The following is a 20,698-nucleotide window of genomic DNA, read 5'->3' as shown; positions in this document are numbered from 1 at the left end:
TGTTTTCATTGGACAGACTTCGCAGCCAGATGGTAAAGAAACTACATGCGATTCTGTTGACTGCAACAGTTGCTCCAAGTCAAAACATCTCCTAATGGTATGCGGTCACTGAATGCAGAAGAGGAGGAAAGAACGCATAATGGATGATTTTTGATACAAGTCGATGCATTCTTACTGTTAAACTAGATGCGTCTATCTTATCCAAAGAATAAACAGATGCGTGGTTGTTTTTCAGTTTACAGTATTGAATGTTCGAAAAATTCTCTTGTTACCCTCAGTATTACCCCATTTTACGGTTCGATCGAAATTTATTAGATTAGACATGATTGTAAGTTGATTAAATTTTCTAAAAAATCAGTCTGTTTCGAAATCGAACTAGTATAAAATACAGAAAAAATATTCAGTTTAGCTTTCAGTTGACTGAATTCAAATTGACAGGCCCTTTGTTTAACTTCTGCCATCAGATGCTGTAGCTGCCTCGTCTATTCTGTTCACCGCAGAACGCCAATGTTTTAAACTGTTTCTCACAGAGCGCTTTTAACAGTTTTTCGGGTTTCCTTTATGTTCCCACTGACGGTAGACCAATATTTCTCGAATGGGCGCAGCTCTAGCGTATTGGAAAAGTTCTTGTCCTTAGACACTGCTCGTTGTTAGCAGCATATCACTCCATGACCATTATTCCGTAATGGCAGGATGTCAAATCCGGCCAAAACAGCACGAAATAATAGTTTGGCTTCCGAAAAGGCGACCACCTGATTGACGACTCACCAGAAACCTCAGATACAAGTAGCCGTCAAAAACATACTTCTAACCGCTCGTCGGCAGTTTTATATTCTTGAAAATGTCGGCCATCTTTCCACTTCCAATTGCCATGTGAAACTCCTGTCCAGGAAGCTGTTTGAAGTCTATCTTAACGTAGATTCGTCGCCCATCACCACACAATCGAACTTCGTCAGCATCGTGTTTTGACCATCGCGATTTGGAGTCACTACCTTCTTGTAAATCAATTGTTCGACGCGGGTTTTAGTTAAATGCAACGGTTGGGGATGACACTCCTAGCTTGTTTGTTTTACTGTCTGACAGGTTAGGATTCCGTTTGGTAGCGCTGGCCACTATTTTTTTTGTCTCTGCGACTTCTCAGCTTTCGATTTCCTCCCGAAGCGGGTTTCCTGGTTGTCGACAAAAGATCCATTTATGTTTTAAAAATACGTTGACGATTACCAAATTTAAGCCACAAATAGAAAATTTGCTCCAGAACTGCACCCAAAATAAGTCACCCTTTCCACGCTCACGTGATAAACGCACACGTGCGTGCAGCTGAAACGATCGCCACCGCAGAGAGTTAGTCGAACATTGCTTCAACACCAACACCACGCCGTTAGTCTTTCGCTCTTCCCTTTCTGGGCAAGCTAGAAGCATACCTCTGTCAGCTGTGTATTTGTGTATTTGTATGCTGCCCTGCAATGCGAAGTTCGCTCAATGATCTTCACTGGGCACCGCTTTCAGTCCGGACTCCAGAGCATAGCCACGATCGACTTCGTGGTGGTGCGTGTCGTGCATGCCCAATGCTTTTAGCTGAGTTGTTGTCGAACGAGCGAGACTCTGACGGAAGGCTTTCATGGTTCCATCGTGTGACCGACCAACGACGACGACGAACCTATCGAGTAAACCAAAGAGAGCACCACATCGCGGTGGTGGTGAGATGCAATGCAACCAAAATTAGAGTCCGCTTTTGGCGTGGCATGCCACCACAAATCGTCGCGCCAGCAATAATATGCTGGCCGGCGATCGAGCAGAGAGAAAGAGAGCGACGACCTGTTGTGTTGTCGCATATGGTGATCGTACCGCAGCGGGAGAAAGAGAACACGGAGACCGGAGACTTCCTCTATAAACAGATATGAAACCGTGGGAAAGTGTACAAGAGCATAGCGCATACATATTCGTATACACGGTTCTCCGAACCGTCACTGCAAACTGTTGTTGTTGTTGTTGTTGTTGTTGGTGAAAAGTAGCGAAGGGGTTTGAGTTGTGTGGTTCCGAAATAAACGAGCAACGCAAAAACCACAAGACAACGACGAAGTCCACGACGACATAATCGGTTTTATGCTCGTCCCTCCAGTGTATTGGTGCGTGGCACATACCAGACCGGGAAAAGACCTTCGGGCAATGAAATCCAGACTGCATCGCAATGTGCTTGACTGGAGTAGGAGACCATCCTTATCAAATGTGATTTCTAGGGCAGGGAAGGGTTAGCTTATTGTTGTCACATTCTTTCAACTTTTGGGTTAATTGAGGTCAATCGAAATAATGTCAAACGATACATTCCCATAAAACAGACACCTAAAACGGTGTCCTTTATGTTTTCTTTCCGTTACATGATTATCCGGTCACTGATAGCAACAGGTGCGCAGCGACTGCATTTAAATGACCCGTTTTATTTACGGTTTTCTCTGTTTTCTCTTGTTCTGCACTTTCACAGGCTTCCAAGGTAAAAATTGCGAGGAAAACATCGACGACTGCCCCGGTAATATGTGTCAAAACGGTGGCACCTGCATGGACGGGGTCAATGCCTATCACTGTAAGTGTCCGCCGAGCTTTACCGGTGAATATTGCGAAACGGACGTGGACGAGTGCGTTCAGCAGCCCACGATCTGCAAGAACGGTGCCACCTGTACTAATACCCACGGTGGATATAATTGCATTTGCGTCAACGGTTGGAACGGTCCTGATTGTAGTAATAACATAGATGATTGCGTAGATGCCGCCTGTTTTAATGGGGCAACCTGTATCGACGGAGTTGGCAGCTTCTACTGTCGGTGTACGCCGGGAAAAACTGGATTGCTGTGTCATTTGGATGACGCTTGTACTTCGAATCCTTGCCATGCGGATGCAATCTGCGATACAAGCCCGATTAACGGATCGTTTACCTGTTCCTGCGCGATGGGTTACAAGGGTATCGATTGCTCGGAAGACATCGACGAGTGCGACCAAGGTGAGGCTCTCTGATTCGAATGCTTATTCTAACCGAAAAATTAATCCATCATATCCTACACAAAACCCTACAGGTTCTCCATGCGAACATAACGGCATTTGTGTCAACACACCCGGCTCGTTTGCATGCAATTGTACCCAGGGTTTCACCGGACCACGCTGCGAAACCAACGTGAACGAGTGCGAATCCCATCCGTGCCAGAACGAGGGCAGCTGCCTGGACGACCCGGGAACTTTTCGCTGCGTTTGTATGCCCGGTAAGTAGCAGCACTTTTCTTGTTTTTATTATTGTAGCGGTGCTCACCTCTAGACTCTAGTGTAGTAAATCAGTCAGCCCAAAATGAAAAATAATAAAAAAATAACACACAAAACGAAGGGTAGGTAAGCTGGAAGAGATACATTCATCTTGAAAGGTCAAACCGGTAAATCATAAACTGATTGTTTCTTGTTTTTACGTATTCATATATGTGCCCATGCCCACACGACGGCGCGAAGAACGGAGAATGGGTTACAACCGCGTGTGCCGGATTTAAAGGCGGTTCAGTTACCTTTGTCTTACTAGAACTAAACTTGCCAACTTCTAAGTTTCTCGCTTTCAAAATTAGATTTGTATGAATGTACACTAACTACGAAAGAGGAGCACTCATTGACATCCTCACACGGACTGGCACGTTATGAGATCGCCACGTTATTGCGGACGGACTACTTTCCCCGCCTACCCATGGGCTTGTCCGGAATGTGGTAGCTGTGGGCCGAACGTGTTCAGCATAATTAGTATTAATCAATCGAACATCATTGGCTGCATGTCATCGATCCCGGCCAGCCAACCAGCGGTGCTCGATTCCCACTTGCTTCATTCGTTCGCAGTTGCAATTGTGACAGGCCACATAAACCAATGTCAAACACGGCAAAGGCGAAGGAGTGTAAGCATTCTTCTCTAAACGACATCCCACCGCAAATTGTTGGGATTTATTTATCTCTAAGCTCAGCGTTTTTTTTCTGCTTACGTTGCTTCTGCAGTTTTTTTTTGCTGTTGCATTAATTTGAAGACGATCGCCATCGCCATCGTTCGCATACAGCTTCTCTTCCACGGAACATCGGATCGCATTACTTCGCGTGGCATCCATCCATGGCAGGGCACGGAGCGGAGAAAAGAACATAAATATTTCCACTTGATTTTCTTTCTAGATTATGTCCCAAGCCTTCTTTCTGTAGGTATATTGCGCTGAACCAGTGTAGCAACATCTCATCTCATCTCATGCTCATTTAATGCTTTATGCTCGAGATGAGTCCGGTGTGCTTTTGTGTAGGCACAATCTTGCAGAAGCTAGCTAGCTTAAATTGTAAGTCCCTCTTGCCCCTCGGAGCTTTACCGACGGGGTTGTGGATGGGAAGAACTAGGAAGATGATAAAATTACAAGAAACATCTTAGTCATCGCTTCTTTTTTTCGGTTAGTTTCTTACTGTCTCTGGGGTACGGAATCGGATTGCTGTGTGACCATCCATTGGCCGCCCCACACACCGTTAGCCAGTGGAGCTCGATCGCGCTCGGGCGAGCAACGTGATCTGATAATATGTGGGTTCATTATGAAATACATCATTTGCGCCCGCTCGTTGATCTGTGTCCGTGGAATACGTGGTGCTAGGTAGTGTTCGGCCACATACACGAAGAAGCCATCCATTCCAGGTGGAAGCAGGAATTGGCCAGTACTGTTGCTGCTTCTCACGCTGCTGTTTCATGAGCACTTTTCGCAGTAGCCCCAGTGAAACTCTCCGTCTCGTGACATTCCGAAGCCTTAATTAGAATGACGAAGCATTTCAACCAGCATCCGATCGGATTGCGGTACCTTGGGCGGACATAAATGACCCGAATTACCGAAGAAAGAGCACCATTGTTTTCAATTATGATTTCTTTCGTCGAAAAAGTACGAACAATGTAAACATAATCGTACGTTTGCAGGAAATAATTTTCATTAAATTCAGGATTAACTGCCAATCTTGCATAACCTTTCAACGGCGCTCGTGAAGAGCGCCATCTTGTAGTCAATTTCTCTTCAGCTTGTTTTGTTGATGATTGCAGCAAACAAAAAGTAATCCTGGTTGGTTTGCGTTGCGCCGCAGGCGCAGATCACAAATCATCGGTCTCTTATTTGCGGTCGAGTGGGTGTGATCGCGCAATTAGCCACCTATGACCCACTAATTGAATCAATCTGCTGGTCTCTCCGTGGCCAGGAGGATGCACCACGCTAAAGCGACCCATTACGTACGCCTACGGCCTACGGCGGCCGGTATCAGATTGCGCAGAGATCGAACGGAACGCGAACTACAGCGCGTGATATTGGGATTACGCCATCTCCTCACCTCGTTTCGTGTGCTGCAGCACACGAAGTGATGGCCAAAAACCCAATTCTTTGCGTTGTATTTCGATTTATTTCACTACATGACAGATCAACCCCATGGAGGACGTGGAGATCGCTAGCGATCCCTTTCCCTACTCCACTTCTGCCGTGTCACGTCCAAGCCAGATGGGAAAGAAGCAGTACAGTCAAAACTGCATAGCAATAACGGACCAGGTCCTCCAGTGCTGCGCTGCGCCGAACCAGCACAGCCAAATATTGCTTATTAATTTAATTTAAGATTCGTGTTTTTAGTTTTTTGTCTTTTTTTGTGTGTGTCTCGCTGCACGAGATCATGGCATGGTGTGCCGACCGAGCGAGTGGCGGAATTTAAATAAATCTGCAAACGCGACGAATTGTGGTATCGTCCGTCTGCCCGGCCGCAGCATGACACTAGAAGTGCGCTCGTGTAATCGTTAATCTTTTGCGTGTTGGTGGTTGTGGTGGAGCCTTTTCTCCTCCCGTTGTTGGGAGGTCAAACCGCCGCAATTCTGCCTACCCGACGGGTCGACGGAAGAATGAGCGTGGGCGTGCCAGCCAGGACCAGCTTCTGCAAAGTTAAGCACAATGAAATGGTATGAACATTTTGTTTGCGAAGACAAACATATTATGTGGATCATAATTTGGACGAAACGTCCAAGGTCCAACCAACAGGCAGGCACTGCCTGTGGTTGAGATTTTTCCGATGGAAAGGTCATATGGCATAAATTTTTAAATTGAGCAAGTAATTCGATTGCTCCATCAAAGCCAAATCACTTTACCCGGAGTTCTTTTTGAGATCTGAGAAGGCATAAATATCAGATAGGGCCACAGTAAATTGATATAGAAAGCATGGAAACAATTGGAATCATAAATATTAAACGAATTTTTTGCCATAATTTCTTGGTAATAAAAAAAGAAATATAAACTCACTAAGCAAAATAATAGAAAATAGTAACAAAATTATATTCAGTCCGTAATTTGCCGCACTGAGGATGGTTACAACGAGTAACCGAAATACGCGTATCGGTGAAGTTCTTTTTAATTTAATAAGATATATTTATTTTTTATAACAATAGTCTTTTCAATAGACGGAGGAAATGGTAAAAGAAAATAATGAAATCAAAGATATTTTATAGTGTCCTTAGATTTGAGCAAGACGTGAAGGGGAAAGGGCGGCAAATAAGATAAGGCAGGGTCATTGGAACAATACTTATTAGGTTCGTGGTTTGTTTCCTTTCACCAAACTAGGGGATCCACAGGTTGAAGCAAGTTTGAATGGAAGCCAATTATAAGCGGAATCGATCCCAACTTTTGCCTTAAGTTCCATGACTCACCGGTATTACACTACTGAACGACCACTCGCACTATAAATAACTAATTTTTAAATTTAAAATCTGAGTCTATTGAACCTCTTGTAAGCCAGCGGCAGCTAGTTGGTATTTCCTAAAGTTATTGACTAGCGATCAGATTAAAAACGCAATCAATAACTTTTCTGGAACTGTCGCAACTGGAATTGAACTAAATTGACCATGCAGAAACATTTACCGTAGGTATTCGAAAACACTGACATGTGAATTTCCACTTACCTGCCCCCTCCTTAACTACGCTACTGAACACAACCGACAACACAGAAATACAACCCATTCCCAAGAAATTCGCTGATTCACTCCTCCACTGAGCTGAGACACTGAGAGAAACTAATAACCCAGAAACACTTCTCGTACTATCCATACATAAAACTCATACCGGGCGCGAGGTCTGCCCGACGTCTACGACCTTTTCCCGATCCTCTGCTGAAAATAGTTTTGGTTACTCTTTCACTGGACATTCTGGCTACGTGCCCAATCCACCGCAGCCTGCCACATTGTATTGCCTTTGCTATATCAGCATATCAGTATACTTGATTCAGCACGTGGTTCATGCGTCTGCGCCACACTCCATTTCCTTTAAAATTTCACGCTCAAAAACTCCAAGCACTCTTGATCAGCTTTCTTCCGCGTTCATGATTCATGTCCGAAAAGGGCCATCGAGAGAATTAGTGTTCTACATAACGCCAGCTTTATGAGACTTTGCAAACTATGGAACTTCAGCTGGTTACGTAATCTGTAAAAAGCACGATTCGCGTCTGCCAATCATAACTTTACTTCGTAGCTTGCATCGTTGTCACATGTCAATTGCGACCGTCAAAACGCAAGGAACTATCGTGGAATTACCACGGCTGCGTCAAAATTGCTTGATCCGTATGCACGAACTTGATGGAATTTACTTCATCTTGCATTTCGCAAATGGAGAACAAGAAGCAAGTCTACGTAATTTACACGGACCTGAAAGCAGCGTTTGATCGAATTGACCATGCAATATTATTCCGCAAACTTTCCCGATTCGGTGCATCTCAGCAGACGATACAATGATTAAGCTCGTATTTGCACGGCAGAATACCGCGTGTGAAATTTGGTTCCTGTATTTCTTCACAATTCATGAACATCTCTGGAGTTCCGCAAGGTAGTAATATAGGGCCGCTGCTTTTTTTCGCTGTTTTTCAATGACGTCACCTTCCTATTGGGGGTTGGTTGCAGGCTTTTATATGCTGATGATCTGAATTTGTTTCTGGCAAGAGAAAAAATTGATGATTGTCGCCGCCTACAAGCTTTACTTGATGTTTTTACTGTTTGCTGTAAACAAAACTGGTTCACTAAAAGTTTGTCTGTGCTATAAGTGTTGCAAAATGTGAGGTGATGAGCTTTTACCGCCCAAAAAACCCGATTCTTTTTAGTTATCGGATTGATGGACTTGATTTGCGCAAAGTCGACCAAGTTACTGACCTTGGCATTTTACTTGACACTAAGCTCACGTTAAACTCACATCGCGAATCAATTATTTCTAAAGCAATCCGCGTCAACACGGATTAATTTTAAAAATCGGACGGGACTTCAAGGATTCATACTGCCTTTAAATCGTTATATTGCGCCTTTATTCGTCCGCTGCTGGAGAACTGTAGCTTAATATGGACAGCAACTGAGGTGGAACTTGCGCATCGAAAGAGTACAGAAAAGATTCATCCGAATAGCTTTGCGACTTCAACCGTGGCGTAATCCTGTGGATCTTCTACCGTATATGGATCGTTCGTTACTGCCTATTCACCTCGAATCTCTGGAGTACCGACGTAAAACCCAGCAGGTCGTGATTGTAACTAAAGTTATGAATGGTGAAATCGATTCTCCACAACATTTATCGCTCATCGATTTTCGAGCTTCACAACGTAATTTGAGGTCGACCGGTTTACTGCAAACACCATTTCATTGTACTGCTTTCGGTAGTAACGGCCTGTAACTGCCTGCGTCAGGATGTCTTCGAGAGTTGAAGAATTATTAGAATTTGGATAGCCACCGCACACGTTTGTGCAAAAATTACAATCTTTTATAGCAATTAGTATTCATGTAGTATAATGCTCTACATGATCAGATGAATTAACAAAATAAATAAATGTCACGAGCGCAACAAAATATATGGATTCCCCACTACCTATGTCGTTCCCCATCCAGCTCCACCATTTAGACTTCACGTTCCCTAACAACCATGTGCTTCGTTTTGTGATACTAGTCCTGTTCTTTACCACGTTTGCTTTTCGTATGCACTTTCCAAATCAATGTTGAACAGCAGATTAGAGGGTGCATCCCATTGCCTTAGTCCATCTATCTTCACGAAAGCAGCTGAGGTCACCCATCGTTCTGATGCATGATGGTTTCTGATGATTTCGTCAGAAAACCAGGTTCTAGCAGTATCTGCAACAGTTCACTTCAGTGAACTGAATCGTACACCGCCTTAAAGCTCACAAACAGGTAATGAGCCCGCCTGGTAAGCATTTGATCCGTCGCGGAGCGCTCTTTACGAGACCCAGTTTAATACTCGCCGAAGAAGAACTCCGCTAACGGTCTCAGTCTGTACCTTATCGATGGAATTTAGCCATGTTATTCCTCGACAGTTGTCAACCACTCCGCCGATTTTTAGAAGTTCAGTCGGGATACCGTCCTTCTTAGCAGACTTGTCGTTTTTAAGCTCGCTAATTGACTCTTTATCCTTCCTCCTGTGTTGGTTGCTCCACTGCTTGTCTGTCTTTCTATTCTCCGTGTTTACCTCTCCAGCGTCTGGAAGTGCTCCTTCCACCTGGTCGCCATTGTACCAGTAAGCAGTTTGCCAAGCATAGCAAAATTCTTGCTCCTTACTGTTTCGTAAAACCTCAGTGTGTCTTTGCTGGCGATTCGCTCCTCTACGCCGCCGGTGAGCAAACGATCCTCGTACTCACGCTATTGTGAGTTCTTTTTTCCGCCGCTCCAGCGTCTCTAAACTTTTCTCTGTTCTGACGTGAGTGAGCATGCGACTCCTGGCCTGGTTCTTCTCATCTCACACTAGCATTCGGTATCAAACCAGCTGTTACGCTGTCTTCCACGCGTCATACCTACGACCTCTCTCGCAGTTGTTTCAATCATTCTTATTCTGCGAGTCACGTGACTCAATACGACAATTGTCACTCGCCGTGACTCGCCACAGCGAGTCGAGTCACCTAAGTGACAACTCACCTAGGTGACAAAGCGAATCATCTAGATTGTTACCTAGACAATTGTCACCTGATTCGCGGCGACTCCGAAATAGTCACGTCACTCGCCTCGCAGAATAAGGGTGAAAGACAGCCCGTTTATATCTTCTTCCCTTTCTTCCTGCAGTTCTGCGATTCATTTATCAAACTTTTTGGCGAATTCTGCTATCACGTCATCTGCCGTCAACCGCTAGCCGTCCTTTCAGTGCTAGCCTTCGCTGCGTTCCTCAGCCTTGTAGGAATCTTAAACACGACGAGATAGAGGTCAGAATCTATATTATGTCCCCGTAAAGACCGTACATGAACGATATACGAAACGTGTCGATCGTCAATCAGGACATGATCGATTTGGAAGTTAGAGTCTCCATTCGGATGATTCCACGTATGTTTTCGAATATTCAGACGTAGGAAGTAGGTGCTACAGATGGCCATGCCTCTGGATGCCGCAAAATTTATAAGCCTCAGATCGTCTGCCTCGAAATCGTCGGCCTCTGTCCAGTTCCTTGCTAAATACTGTTTTCGCTGGTCTCTCACCCGGCATCCTTGCTAGGTGGTCAACCCGCGCCTGGCCTATTTAGGCACTTCACAACATTCGCATCTTTGTATACTTGGTATATTTCGCCACACTTCTTATTCTAATATGCAGAGAAGAATTCATCACTGGGTCATCTGCTCAAAACACCAAGAGCTCGTCGGTCGATCTCTTTCAACGTCTATGCTTCGTGGCCGTAGAGTACTATGGGAAGAATTAGCATCTTATAGAGTGCGAATTTGCTACGGAGTTGCAAACTGCAGAACCTCAGCAGGTTACGTAATCCGTAGGAGGCCTTGTTGGTAGCCGCTATCCACCTTCTTACTTCACGGCTCACTTCGTTGTCACATGTCATTAACGTACCAAGGTAAACAAATTCGTCGACCACTTCAAAAGTATCTCCATCTATCAGCACCGCAGTTTTAACGCCCGAAGGGCTACCACGCTTTCCTACCGAACCACAGCATAGGATACCACCCGTGTACTGCTACTCCGTTATTGACCAGGACCGACAAAAATTACAAAATGATGGTTGGAAAAAGCTTACTTGGGACAACATGCTCATTCCTCATTGTGCAACCTTACCATGTCCCTGCATGCTGAGCAATACCGACGCCGGCCACGTCCGAACGCGGGTCCTGGTGGGATGTGAAGGAATGTTAGTCCTATACTTGTTGCTACTAAAAACCAGGGAATACTCTGCATCTTCACAAGTATTTCGGGAAAGGAATTGTTATTAGTAGAAGGGGGAGCTAGATAAATGTAACCTGTCAGATGTTTCATTAAAACGTCCGCGAAGTCTCTTAGCACCGACTAACTCGGATATTCGATTATTCCAATCGAGCACATGCTACAGATATCGTAAACTGCTTCGTCTATCTCGGTAAATGAGTTACTGTTTCATGTCGGCACACGATGTGTTGTCTTAAAAAATGTCATCAAGCCATATTGGAACACCTGACTTTCATGTCATTCATCAGTATAAAGAACAGTATAGGTAATAGCACTTAATTACGCGGGCGACACTGTGATATCATCGTGAGTTTAATCGGATCGGAAAGCTATTTCATCGGAAATGAAAGCTATCCGAGAACGAGAACAAATTCGAATGCATGGTGATAAAAGTAAAATCTCTGTTTCTCCGATCGTACAGCGCAACTACCACGAACTATATCAATATACTTTATAATACAACTGAATCGTATGCTGCCTTGAAGTCTATAAACAAACGGTGAATCTGCAAGTTGAATTCTCGCAATTTATCGTGGATTTCTTGCAAGGTGAACATTTGGATCGTCGTTTCGCAGCTCGAACGCAGCTGTATTCCAGGTTAGGGGCGGCGTACAACAACGGTTGATAAAACTTATACTAACACGAACTCAGTTATTCACACATGTTAAATCATGTGTGCAGATTACCGGACTTTCGAAGTCCGTGAAATACTCGAATGAATCTTCCTGAATTGTACAGAGTTCTATAGACTATGTGCCCTTTGAGATGATGCAAACGTACAATGAGCAGAGAACTGTTTCTGATTTAGAGAAAAAAACTTTCTCAGTTGCTTTGGTAAGAAAACCGCTTCCTGTGGTGCAACAAAGTAAGGAATATAACTATTGGGAAGTACAAAAGTGGCCGTTTCTGCGGGAGTTAGGAGCAGAAAAAGAGACCGAAATAAATTTCGTTTGAATATGCACCTGCATGATTCCAACGAAAGCGGACTAAAACGTGGTTTATGCGCGGTTACGTGCTGGTTCATATTTTCTCAAATTAGTAAAATTAAGACTGTTCTGAATATTGAAATTTAAGAGCTGTGTTCTCTGTTTCTTTCTGCGATAAATGTGCTCCCTTTTAGAAAGATTTTATTTATTTATTTACAGTTTTGATACTTTAACATCACTCGGCTCGCATAACTATGTGAGTTTATTGCACTCTTATTGCGGTTTTAATGACTAATTTTAACCATAAAGGCGTTACGACTGGTTAATCAAATTCAAATTGTTTGTTGGGGGACCATCTATTAGGCATGTTTTCAGTGTTAAGAACTGATAGACAGTTTATTTTTAATGTGGTTCAGGTAGAATCATTAGAAACCAGAAAAGCAGGTCCAAAATAAAGTACTTCCAGTGGTGCATGTTCCAATCACAGTAATGCTGTTCCTTATTCCTAATTGAAAATGCGTTATAATAGGTGTAAATCACTTAGTCCTGAAATCGCAAGCTCGGAAAACTACTTATAACTTTGTCAGCCATGACATTTCGTAATCTGTCCATAACCAGCTGGCAAAATTGCCAGCAGCACCACAAGAAAAATCTAATTTACACCTATTTTCCTACTCAAACAAACGCAACAATCGTGAAAATCCTGCGGCACCGATACCCAGTTCCAACTGTGGCCCACTGTGCATCCGAACCGTGCCAATAAACCAACGTCCAACACCTTACTTAGTGGACAATCCATTACAATTTGTGTTTATTTATCCTTCTCTGCTAAGTATATATTTTATGCATTATTATTATAGCCCTGCTGATGATGCCTTTTCGGTCGGTCGGTTGGTCCAGCAGTAAGCAAGCACTCCAGTCTGCGCCGAACCTGCGGCAAATGGGGTCCACAATCGTCAGCGACCACGACATTAACACCACAACTAAAACCTTCATTATTATTGTTGCACACTGCACAGCTCTGGTTGGGTTTGTTATTCCACCGAAACACTTGAGCGTCTCCTCGGATTGGGACCAAAACCTGCCGCTGCCAGTGTCCGATCGACCTTTTGCCATTTTGACTCACCACTTTGTGCTGCTGCATCTCCTACTTCTTTATCCTACTTCTCTTCTGCGCGAGTAAAAAGAGAAGAAGCGTCAAGATTAAACACGGACGTCAACCTTCGCCGCGTGGACGGCAGCCAGCCAGTCGCGCAGATCCGGTCCGGCTTGGAAACCCTGCTCACTATCGTCGCACACGCTCGCGATCTTCGGGGCAATCAGTGGCGTTCGCGTTAGAGATATTTAACCGATTTCCTTGTACTAATCAATTGATTCGAACAGGGTCTAAGGGGGGAGGTAGGAGCAAGCCAGCATGGAATTAAAAGTTCAAAGCAATTAATCGAAACCTTGTTTACATGCGGGAGGATGGCTCACGAGTTTCAGCTTCTCCCTTGCTAATGCAATCGATCGCACAAAGACCTTCTTCTACATTATCACGTGTGTGTGTCTCTCTCTCTACCCCTCTTTTAGTGGCAGGTCTCTTATGATAGCTTAACCGTGTAGGTCGATAGAGGTACCTCTGCAGCAGAGCATGGAACGGATTGGTGTTAAATAAATAAGCGCATAAAATTTTAATAAGGCTCGACACGGTTCTCGAGTACCACCTCCTCGGTTTTCTCCGCTGAATCAGGAGAGCCTCCATGTTAGCAGCAGCGTGGGCATTGTTGGAGAGGTCTTCCCACTATCTACCGTTGTTGGCTGTCCGCCCGGTTGAGATAAATCGATGTCAAGTGCTTCTGGCTTGTACCAGGAAAGAGAGATTATGGTGAATTCTGCACGTCGTCATTCCGGAATGCACACAACCAGTAGTTGACAACTGGAATTGCGTTATCTATCCTTGTCGACAACGATTAGATTTGATATTATATGCTCCAGTTAGTTGCAATCTAAATTAATCTACGCCCCACGGCAAAGGATTTTGGCTGTTACCCAAAAGAACAGAAAACGGGAGCAGATGGAGACCTCCGGATAATTTTGACAAATAGTTGTCACGATCAATTTGACTCCAAAAACACAGCACAATCTGCCTGGCCCATCTGTTTACACAGGGAGCAGCGTGGAAGGAAAGCTTTGCAGCTGCAGTCAGCTATTCAACCATTCTCGGATTACAAAATCCGAACTGGAACCTTTCTCGTACGGACCGTCGTCGGATCGTCGCCGGTGCGATGCGGGGTGTGGAGGTGTAAGCTAAGCCATCACAGCCAACAGCAGCCGGAGCTCGACCGACTTGATCGAACGCAAAAGTGCTTCGAAAAACCGGTTATTGGAGATTATTTATACGAATATTTATCACCCATTCCTACAGCCCAGGTTGTGATATGCCCCGTTGTTGCAAGGGGCGAGCCGCCGAGAAGCTTGATTACCCTTTCGGTGGTACGACCTAGCTAGCTCTATTCTCTCGCCTTCTCGGCACGCAGAGTGAGATTGCAAGCTTCCACCGAGTCAGGGTGAACTCCATGATTTGCTTCTCCACTTGGTTGCTATATTTAAAAGGCTATAAAAATAGAGAAAATAATTACAGTGCACGTCCGTCGGAGCCTGGCGCGAGCCGCACTCCATATCCATCCACACATCGGCAGGCTAAAAGCTTTGCTCTATTGCGTCTCTGCTGCTGCCAGCCAGTCAGCCAGCCAGCCAGCACTGCGAATAACCAGAACCAGCGGCAAAGCGGATCTCGGCTTAGCTATTTACCTTCATATCCGACCGAGAACATGCCACGCCTGGCCGTATTCAATTCGCCTCTCTCTACAGGTTCTCTGAAATGTAAATGATCAATAAAACGTAATTAAATAATTTTATGAATCCATGTGAGGTGGCATTCCAGTTCTGACGAGCGTTCTATAGAACTTGATCAGCGTGCGCTCGGTTCGGAACCAACAAAAAAACTCTAATGATAATCTCCTTTTTTGAGAATGTTTATAAACACCTTTTCCCCTAGTTTGGCCGTTGACAGCTCCCACACTCGCTCGCCCTCTCATTGCTAAGAACACTAATCCGGATTAGCGTTTGATAAACTAGTCTCGTTTCGAGACTGCACACGACGCCAGTTGCTAAATAAACAATAACCGCACCTTCTTTCGTGTGTTTGTTATGTCAAACTGGCTAACGAACGACGGACGGTGACAAATGCAGCACGACGCAGTTCGTGTGCAGATTAAAAGCCGTTTGTGCCTTGGTTTGTTTCCGCCAAGATAACCAATTTAGGTATGTGCATAAGTGTTTCTAGATTGGATCAGAGCACTCGAAAAGTTGTCTTTCGGGGTTGAACTGATCCTGAATAAAAAAGCGACCAAATTAAAGATACTCAATCGAGGTTATCAATCATCGTAACTTGTAGTTTTGTTTTTAACCGATCGCCGACCTTAATTGCGTTCGACAATGTTTCAAACTAATGATTTGTACACTCATTTAGACATCTCAGAATGGAAGATTCAACAGTTGTATTTATAAAACAAATTTGATTAAAATCTGTCTTTTTTTTCTTAAAATATAATAGATTAAGTGACATTTAAGGTATAACTGGTTTTCAACTTAACATTTCGTCAAACCTGTATTTTATTCTCCCATTAATCATTTGCCTGCCAGTTGCATTCCATTTAGTGATTACAGTTTGTTGCAACACTGAGAACATGCCGCGTAACAAGAATTATCTGAATAAAAACTTGATATTCATTCTGAATACTTGATTGCGTTGCAAACCGGCACCGGATTTACGGTAATTTTGCTTCTGAGAAATTCCGCCCATTCAGTGGCTTGTAATCAACACAAATAACTGTTACTCCATTCCTCCGAATTTAATCCACTTGATTTGACTGTCCAGTCATTTTTCTTTTTCTTTGACGAATAGCATCAAAACTGATGACATTTAAAAGCCCAAATGAGTAATTCTCGTTGAAGTGGGGTGCCCTTGCTGACACGAGCTCTTCAAATATTGGAACTTTTGTTCTTGTTTAGTTGAAAATGGTTAAAAAATCAGAATTACACTTTTAATACCTAGAAACAGTGGCGAACGAGGGCGCCAAGGAGCCCGACGGTTTCAAAAAAGATTGAATTTTTAGCAAACCTTGAGATCTACATTAGGTGATATTTCCTAAATTTGCTGTGGAACAACTAACAAATGGTTCTGTCAAACTGAAGAACAACGCTTTAAAATGGAGTTAATTTTTTTGGCGGCCATCTTGGATTTGGTCGTCATATTCGATTTTATAAAAAAAATCGCCGTTTTTACCATGAGCTCGCTGCCAGATTTTCATTTTAAGCCATTGGATAGCTGAGAAAAAATGCTACGAAATAGATTTATTAAATTTTGTGTCAAACCAATGCCAATGAACCAATTATCTGAAGCAAGTTTCACAATTTTCATGTAATTATTGTAATATCTTTAAAATAGCTTTGAAACAACCCCAAAAACGACACGGTTTTGTTAAGAGGAAGGATAGGCCTTTCAGATGAAATGAAAAAAGAAATAGGTGGCCATCTTTGAATTGGCCGCCATGCTGGATTTGATCAGAAAATCGAGTTTTTCGTTATGACCGCACCACTTATCTACTTAGGTGGCTTGCTATCCTAAAACAAGGCCTGTTGAACAAGGTTTCTCCATGCAACTCGGTTGAGGGCTACCGCTCTCCAATTTCTCGGACACCGAGTACTCTCCGCCAGATCTCGCTCCTCCTGGTCTAACCATCTTGCTCGCTGCGCTCCTGGTCGTCTTGTTCCTACCGGATTTGAGGCGAACACCATGTTTGCAGTGTAGCCGTCCGGCCCATCACATCCGTCCAGCTTCAGCCACCTTCTGGATACTGGGTTCGCCATAGAGCTGTGCGAGTTCATGGTTCATCCTCCGCCTCCAGACTCCGTTCTCCTGTACGCCGCCGAAGATCGTTCTTAGCACTCGTCGTTCGAAAACTCCAAGCACTCGCAGGTCCTCCTCGAGCATTGTCCATGTTTCATGCCCGTAACCGGTCTAATAAGCGTCTTGCACAGGGTGCATTTCGGCTCGCGGCACAAAGCCTTTGCGGGATCCGTTCAGTTTCTGGTAGAAGTTTCGCGTTTCCTAAGAACGATGCAGCCGCTCCAACTCTGCATATTCCTGTTCTTCCAGGTAGCGCTTTTTCTTCCAAAAAATTTGGTTTCGCTGCACCTTCTTCTGTTTGTGTCTTTCCACATTCCGACGTGTGGCACTGCACATCTCGGCCGCCCGCACAGCGTTCTCCTCATCCATGACCCTCCTACAATTATCGTCAAACCGATCGTTCCACTGATTCCGGGCCACATGCCCGATGGTGCTCGCAGGCTGGCGCTGCTTCGAGTGAATGCGCGTAGTTTGCGGCGACGTCTGGCTGCTTCTGCCGCGCAAGATCTGACCGAGGCTGACGTCGGTACCGAATATTGTTCACAACGGAGAGTCTTGGGCGCATCTTAACCATCACTAGGTAGTGGTCCAAGTCATTGTTAGCGTTTCGATAGGATCTGACGTCGATAATGTCTGAGAAGTGCCGACCGTCGATCAAATCGTGGTCGATCTGTGTTTCTATCTGATTTGGTGACCTTCAGGTGTACTTGTGCAGGATTCTGTGCTGGAAAAAAGTACTACATACGGCCATATTCTAGGAGGTGGCAAAGTCGATAAGTCCGCTGGTACGCTAGGTCCGCTGGTGTGCGCTGAACTTTTCAACCCCCGGTTTGTATTCCTCCTCCTGGCCGACATGAGCATTGAAATCCCCGCCCAAGTAACAATTCCAAGTTTTATTACGTTCGTATAGTGGTTTTCATGACCAATTTCATAATAAAACTTTGAGCTCCAGAACATTCTGATGACTGCTATAAAACTGCTTTCTGACCAAGTGACCCACTCCTCAGAATGTTTTCATAACCTCTATAAGAAACAGGTTATAAGCTCAAGTAGTCGTATCACGCAGCAATAAGCAGCAATAAAACCGGTTATGCTTTCGCTGCTTGACAGCCATCGCCATAATTTAAAGAAGCTCTGGTAAAAGCTAAATAAGTTCGCTAGCTTTATCAACTTGAAAATACATCCTTGAGCAGCAAAGTTAAAGTTTTACTGTCAGATTATGCTGATCGATTTGGTTTATAGCGACCATTATAAAATACCCCATAGAATATTTAATAAATTTGAGCCATTTTCGCTCGTTTGCAGCATGTGCGCATTTAATTTTATCGTGCATATTGATATGATATGGTATGATAGGTGGATAAAATCAACGCGCCACTGAAATTGTGCAATTTTCGAAAACTGGTTGTTTCAACACAATAAATATATTCAGTTAGTCAATCTCATCTCAATTGCCAGCAAAATCATTTGAGTTGCATCCTCTGACAGGAAAACCGATTGATAATAACTTTCTTTCTGCAAAACTGTTTGCTTTCATGAATTTTGTTTGCGAGCTAAAACAAAATATTAAATACTAATAAATGATTTTGATGTTGAACTTTAGTATACAAGCGCAATACCACAATAAAACCAGCGACAATGACAGGTTGCATGACAAGAGCGCATCGCTAACACTCTAACACTTTACTTAACCTGTGCACTCTTGCTAAACCTAGAGGCATACCCTTGAATGCCTACACTCAAAAAAATCGGCACGTCAAGTTTACGTGAAAACATACGTAATTCTCATCCATCACAATTTTCATGTAACTTTCACGTGAATTATTGGTAACTCGCACTCATACTAACTAGTTTACGTGCGATCCCGGTAAAATTTATCAACTTTCCCATTAACTAGTATATGAAGTTCATGTAAGTTGCTGTACAGAACTTTACATGATTTTTCACGTGGATGTGACGTGTCGATTTTTTTGAGTGTATATCCCTAGTACTGGCTATGGTTCTATTTCGCAATTGTGTTTAATTTTCATCAGTCACAGCTTAAATAAACAGTTTAAACAAGCTCTTTAGAGGCTAGCGTTGCTACATCACCCCCCTAAAAAGAAGCTTAGCAACTGGTAAGTAAGCAAATAATGGGCAATTCAAAGCGGAAGAACGAACGGTGGATGCCCGCTGCGGGTGGCAGTTAATCTTCAGTATGGTTTTCGACTACCCGTTTTTCAATATAACATTCAATAGTGATTCAATAGTGTATTCTATTGTGTATTGTATTCAAAGAAGCTTCTATGATGTCATATCATTATCATAATACCGTAAAAGCTTTCCTTCAAGGCAAATTCATTTAGCAAATATGACATTCCACTTTTTGTTCTTACATTCACTACGTGCTTTTGCCTCTTATAGCCCTCGGATCAGAGAATTGGTCTTTCCTCAATTTTCGTTCAATTTCGTCGTTCGTTTCGTCAATCTAGGTAGGTTCTCTGATATTGGTGACCTTTCATGCTCGGTTGGTCTAACATTTGCTTCATAGACTATTGATGTGGCTTCCTACCACTTTCACTGGATGCTTCCAATAATTCTAATATTTCCAAGCATCGCCTCCCAGAAGTCTGTGATGTCCCAAGGAGACGGGAGCTCTGTAGCCACATGATTACAAAGTCTACTTTGATCATAGGTTCCAATTTTCTCAGGGCCCTGTTTACCCCTACCTCAGGCATGCACGCAGGAAATTAAAAATAAACATATCGCTCACTCAATAGCATTATAGTCAAAAAAATGCAGTGCGGACTACAGCGCACAGCCGCGTCATTTCATAATAGAACAAAAGTACTGATCACACCGATGAAACCACACAAGGAAAGCAGGAGAGTACTCCGAGGGTGGTTAAGTTTCCAATACTTCACGTGTGTCAGTTTTTCCCCTGTCGAAAGTCGAATACCTAGATCTAAATACCTAGTAGATCTAAAATTTGGTCACTTTGTAGAACGTAGTTTTCAAAACTACTGTTAAACTTCATTATGAAATTCAGTACCAAAACACACTCTTAAATTCAGTACCACTAACATATTCAATGAAAATAGAAAATGACAATCTTTCCTTGTCCATTGTATGTTACTATTTTCTTGTCGTTCATGGTTGGCCTCAATCTCTATTCCAGTCTTTTCGACGATTTACGATTTGTTTCATCAACTGCTTTTCGATGTACGTGAGTGATGTTGCTGGATAGTTAAAGTTTTCGAGAAAAAAGCCTTTCTCTACTGCCAGATTCGCTAGTATTAGTACAAGTCTAGCATGTACGTGTTTGGGTTTTAACTTCTACTACCACTGTTCTGTGTTATTACCGTTGACTTGCTGTAACACAAATTTTACCATCGAGGTCCCCAACAAACAATTTTGCTGCATAATTAATTATTAAGCGCTAGTTTCCTGAATATTGGCTATATAACGGTTGAATAAGTAAAAAAATGTTTGTTCCGTTTCGCTTCGAACGGAGCCAAACAACCGTGCAGCACATCAGTATACTGTCTAACGAGTTTAACTTGCAAAATGTAAATGCAAATTAAGCTACCCAAACGCACAAAACCCAATTCG

General features: G+C 43.5%; 1 protein-coding gene across 1 annotated transcript in view; it reads left to right on the top strand.

The window, feature by feature from the left end:
- The window catches only part of LOC128732821 (neurogenic locus Notch protein), a 164,573-nt gene that overhangs the window by 136,939 nt on the left and 6,936 nt on the right, over nucleotides 1-20,698 (top strand). The window contains exons 6-7 of the mRNA XM_053826225.1: nucleotides 2,480-2,992; nucleotides 3,066-3,248. Coding sequence (XP_053682200.1) covers nucleotides 2,480-2,992; nucleotides 3,066-3,248 — 696 coding nt within the window. The remainder of the gene's footprint in view (nucleotides 1-2,479; nucleotides 2,993-3,065; nucleotides 3,249-20,698) is intronic.

This window comes from Sabethes cyaneus, chromosome 1 (genome assembly GCF_943734655.1).
Source record: "Sabethes cyaneus chromosome 1, idSabCyanKW18_F2, whole genome shotgun sequence".
NCBI lineage: Eukaryota > Metazoa > Arthropoda > Insecta > Diptera > Culicidae > Sabethes > Sabethes cyaneus.
Note: the sequence above shows the minus strand (reverse complement) of the source record. Positions and strands in the feature narration are given on the sequence as shown.